A 4,833-nucleotide genomic window follows, 5' to 3' on the forward strand; every position below is an offset into this window, starting at 1 on the left:
CTGTACACAATGTTATTGACTTTGGGGCTTGCTAGCATAGCGTTAGCTCTCCGGCTCGTAGCCGAGCTGAAGGGTTCTACGAGCTCAGCGGACTATAAATATCTCCCGTTGCTAAGGGAGGCAAGTCGTATCTACGGTCTGTTCTATCCCCTGGAGCAGTGAACAGCGTTTCCATTGCATAAGAATCTTATGGGATGGGAATGATTGTTCCAGGTATTAGTCAAAGCCTCAGGCGTAGCCAGGGAAACAGAGTTATTGTTTGAAAAAACTTTAGATTTCCATTGTAAAATGAATTAAAATATATAGTTATGTTTTAAAAATATGTGATTTGGCAAGTGACCAAGGTATAAGTGATTAATGCCCTCTAAGGGTGTCCTAAGCAGGTAATAATGAATGTTGGCGACTTCGCCGTCGTCCATTAATACCTGTTAACGTACACCTCTTCGGACATTAACCCTTACATAAATACTAATCATTCAGAGTTTTCAAGGGTTTTTAACTTTTCGGAGCCATCTTTCAAGCCTACAGGCAGTGGGTGTTCGTCTAATCAAGTTCCTTAAAATGATGCTCCAACATGCTCAACCAGCGTTAACATACTCACTTTGTCAGACAGCAGCCGAAAAAACGAGGCAGAAACAGAAAAGATACACGAATCATCACAGAGTAAAAACCAAATAATATAGTAAATAATTAAAAGTATCTCCCTGATTAACCACAGAATGATTTCCTGCTAATATCCTACCAGGGTCCAGTCATGTCCTAACTATATGTTGATGATACACATTAATAATATTGTTAGTGTTAATTTTTATTGCGTGACTTTGGTGAATCAGAACAAACTTTTCAAGACACCAAAGCCTAACAATAACTAACTAACCGACGGAGGCAGCCGTAGAGAAGCAACTCCTGTGTTCGGAGAGGTAAAATTACTGTTTTTGTCAATGTCAATGTGGTGGCTTTGAAGAAAGCAGAGATAACGGCTTCAGTTCCCCGTAGTAAAGGGCCGTCTGACAGCACGGTAAAAGTTATACTCTAATAAACGGATAAAGATGTATTTAGGGGTCTAAATGTGTTTAGCTGCTTTTTTTTTTAAGCGTTGAGAAAAAGTAATTGAAAAAAGAAAACATCTAAAAAAAAATTAAAAAACTGCGGAGATAGAAGTTTAAAAAAGCATTAAAAAAAACCTTAAATGTGAAAAAAAAGAAGTCAAAAAATTTAAATAAAACCTTACAAGACAAAAAGTCCAAAATGTTGAAAACACATCAAGCAACAAACATCAACTCAAATCTTGATTGGCCAACAAATCATTCAACAAGGATGAAAACAAGGATAGATAGATAGATAGATAGATTTTAGTAGATCGACTACGCATAGATTCGCTTAGACTACGGAGATAGCATCAGCTACGATCCACGATAGACCTATGCTATGCGGTCCACCACGGCAGAGACTAAGAGAGTTTATGGATGGATGGAGATTGAGATAGATAGTATTGAGGGAGAGATAGATAGAAGATAGACTAGACAGATTGATGAGTAGTACCTAGTTTACGCATCAGTACGATGAATTTTTTTTTTTCCTCCTCCACCCTCCTTTCGTTTGGGATGCAGAGGGATAGAAATAGATGAAAAATAGATAGATAGAAATGTAGGATAGGAATAGAATAGATAGTAGAAGGAGATTAGCTAGATAGAGGGATTGATGATGGGAATATGGAGATGGATGGATGGATAGGGATAGAAGATAGATACGATAGATAAGGATAGAAGAGAGTAGTAGATAGGATAAGATAGATAGAAGAAGATAGATCAGATAGATAGATAGATAGATAGATAGAAGATAGATAGATAGATAGATGGATGGATGGATGGATGGATGGATGGATAGATAGATACTTTATTCATCCCAAAGGAAATTTTAGGCATCTAAGAGCAAGACAACCATAACACAACTAACACATATACACGCATACATCACACATATCACACATACCTAACAATACAAATTAAAATTAAAAAAGACGTCATTTATGATGCATCGATGATGCAAGAACGGGCCGGTGGGTTGTTGTATTCACTTGACCCAAAACATCAAAACATCTCAACTATCCCTTCAAGTAACATTGGTTTGCTCCATTTCTAAATATTTCATTTACCACATCGGTTATTCCCGTATGTGAGGAAAGATTTTTGTTGTGCGATTAAATCGCATGAAGAAAAGATTTTGCAGACTCACCCTGGTCCGGTGCGATGCATTCACACCTGTAGGAAGTTATGTAGTCCGGCTTGAAGCCACGGTTGATTGGGTAATATTTCAAGGCTCCGACCTGTGGAGAACAAACCAGTGTTATCTTCTGCTGAGTGTCTCCTGTTTGTCTCCTGCACATGTGTCTCCTGCACATGTTACCTACCATCTTCTTGATGGCATCGGAGATGAATATGAAGGAGATGAGGCTGGAGAACCCCTCCTCTGTGAAGCGCGTCATGTACTTGATAATGTAGCTGGCGTCCGAGACTACCAGCAGGAAACACTGGAAACACGAGTGGATGCCGATCCACAGACGCAACTCCATGTAGTCTATACCATTGCTCCTGGTGAGAGAGAGTGTGGGAAGGGCAACGATACATCAATCTGGAACGATATCTCAGGAGTTGTCTCAGGACTCAAGACCACACTCGAAAAGACAGAGACTTTGAGACGTACTGTACGTGTGCACTGTTGTACCGGGGCATAGAGGTCTTCTATAAGAGCCAGATCTGTCGTTGCTGATAAAGGATCAACTGATGACTTCTCCATCTGTTACATGCTGCAGAAACCTCCGATAGGACAGCTAGTCTGGCTAGCTGTCTGGATTTACCCTGCAGAGACCTGAGGACCAGGTAACCGTAGTCCTCAGATTGGACAGATAGTCTGGCTAGCTGTCTGGATTTACCCTGCAGAGACCTGAGGACCAGGTAACCATAGTCCTCTAGATTGGACAGATAGTCTAGCTAGCTGTCCTGGATTACTCAGCGAGACACTGAGGACCAGGTAACCATAGTCATCAGTGTGGGACAGGTAGTCTAGCTAGCTGTCTGGATTTACCCTGCAGAAGATCCTGAGGACAGTACCCATAGTCCTAGTCTAATTGTCCATACAACAAGGCAAAGACAAAGGCGACAAAAAGGCGACGAACAGGCAATGAATAGGCGATGAAAAGGTGACAAAGAGGCTACAAAAAGGTGACGAAAAGGAGACAAAAATGAGATGAAAAGACAAAAAATAGGCTGTGAAAAGGAGATGAAAAGGAGACAAAAAAGGAGACGAAAAGGAGACGAAAAGGCATCGAAAAGGCGATGAAAAGCCGTCAAAAAGGAGACGAAAAGGAGACGAAAAGGAGACGAAAAGGCAAAAAAAAAGGACCTGATCTGAGGAGGCTCTGAGGACCAGGTAACCATAGTCCTATGTCTGCATTTACCATGACAACAAGGCCAAGACAAAACCGACAAAAAGGCGACAAACAGGCAATGAATAGACGAAAAGGAGACAAAAAGGAGACAAAAAGGAGACAAAAAGGAGACAAAAAGGCATCGAAAAGGAGATGAAAAGCCGGCAAAAAGGAGACAAAAAGGAGACAAAAAGACAAAAAAAAAGGCTGTGAAAAGGAGACGAAAGGGAGACGAAAAAGGAGACAAAAAGGAGACGAAAAGGAGACAAAAAGGAGACAAAAAAGGAGATGAAAAGGTGACAATAGTTTCTACCAAGTTATATAACCATGGTCGTGCAACGAGAACTCAGATGGACAGATAGTTAGTAGCGGTCGGATTTACGCAGAAGAGACCAGGAACGCAAGCCTAGAGTGGACGTATCTAGCTAGCTAGCGTCTAGGATACACTGAGAGACCTGAGGACCAGGTACCCATATCCTCAGATTGGACAGTAGTCTGCTAGCTGTCTGGATTTACCCTGCAGAGACCTGAGGACCAGGGAACATAGTCCTCAGAAATCAGCCGCAGGTTAGAGCGCCCCATGTGTGCATTACCTTCACATCTGTGTAATTTGCTTACTTGCTGAACTCAGAAAGCATTTCTCAAAGATGAGATGGGTCAGTTGAGCTGAGGATGATGAGCGGCTGCCCGCTGAAGACACAAAAACACGTCCCGCAGGGGCCGTGCCGAGGAAACTCTCCCACCCCCGAAAACAAGAAGGAGCAGACAGAGAGACAGACAGAAGACGTGCAGTTAACCTGGGAGGGGAAGTCCAATTTGTCATTTAATGGCTGCCTGATTGGAATTCGGTTGCGTAGAGCTGCAAAGATTACACATAGTTTTCAACTATTTAAATTAATCGCAAACATTTGATATACGGTTCGAGTCATTTTTTAATGAAGAACCTTTGCAGCTTGTGAAAAATGTGAATATTTGGTAGTTTCTCTCTACGCTCTATCTTAATATCCTTTAAGTTAAAAGAACGTCAGATATCACAATTTTTGGACCCGAACAATGATGTGGATATTGCGGGGATATCGTAGGGTTAATCTGACGGTGGCTTCCAAAAACTATTGACAATGAGATTTGATAAAAAAACATCATAATGTGGATTAGAACGACTATGAGTGTAAAGGCAAATAATATAAACAGTAACAGCACAATATTAAGATACCAAAATTTAGACATATCTAAGCTTGATGTCGATACAATACGATATATGTCATGGAACTGCGGGCTTACGATAGAGCTGCAAAAGGTAATTGAGTTAATAGTCGTCAACTATTTTGTCCATTAATCCGTTTGTCATTGTTATGAGAAAGTAAATAATCTGATCCGCTTCCTCACAACGTGATAATCTCTAGTTT

The 4,833-nt window shown here is 41.0% G+C and overlaps 1 protein-coding gene across 5 annotated transcripts in view; it reads right to left on the bottom strand.

Annotated features, from left to right (window-relative positions):
* slc4a5b (solute carrier family 4 member 5b) overlaps window positions 1-4,833 on the bottom strand; it is a 73,107-nt gene that overhangs the window by 15,342 nt on the left and 52,932 nt on the right. For all 5 annotated transcript variants that reach the window (XM_032511180.1, XM_032511179.1, XM_032511177.1 and 2 more), the window contains 2 exons: window positions 2,411-2,591; window positions 2,236-2,326 (listed from right to left, as the gene is read on the bottom strand). In XM_032511180.1, the coding sequence (XP_032367071.1) occupies window positions 2,236-2,326; window positions 2,411-2,591 (272 nt within the window). The remainder of the gene's footprint in view (window positions 1-2,235; window positions 2,327-2,410; window positions 2,592-4,833) is intronic.

This window comes from Etheostoma spectabile, unplaced genomic scaffold, assembly GCF_008692095.1.
Source record: "Etheostoma spectabile isolate EspeVRDwgs_2016 unplaced genomic scaffold, UIUC_Espe_1.0 scaffold325, whole genome shotgun sequence".
Lineage (NCBI taxonomy): Eukaryota > Metazoa > Chordata > Actinopteri > Perciformes > Percidae > Etheostoma > Etheostoma spectabile.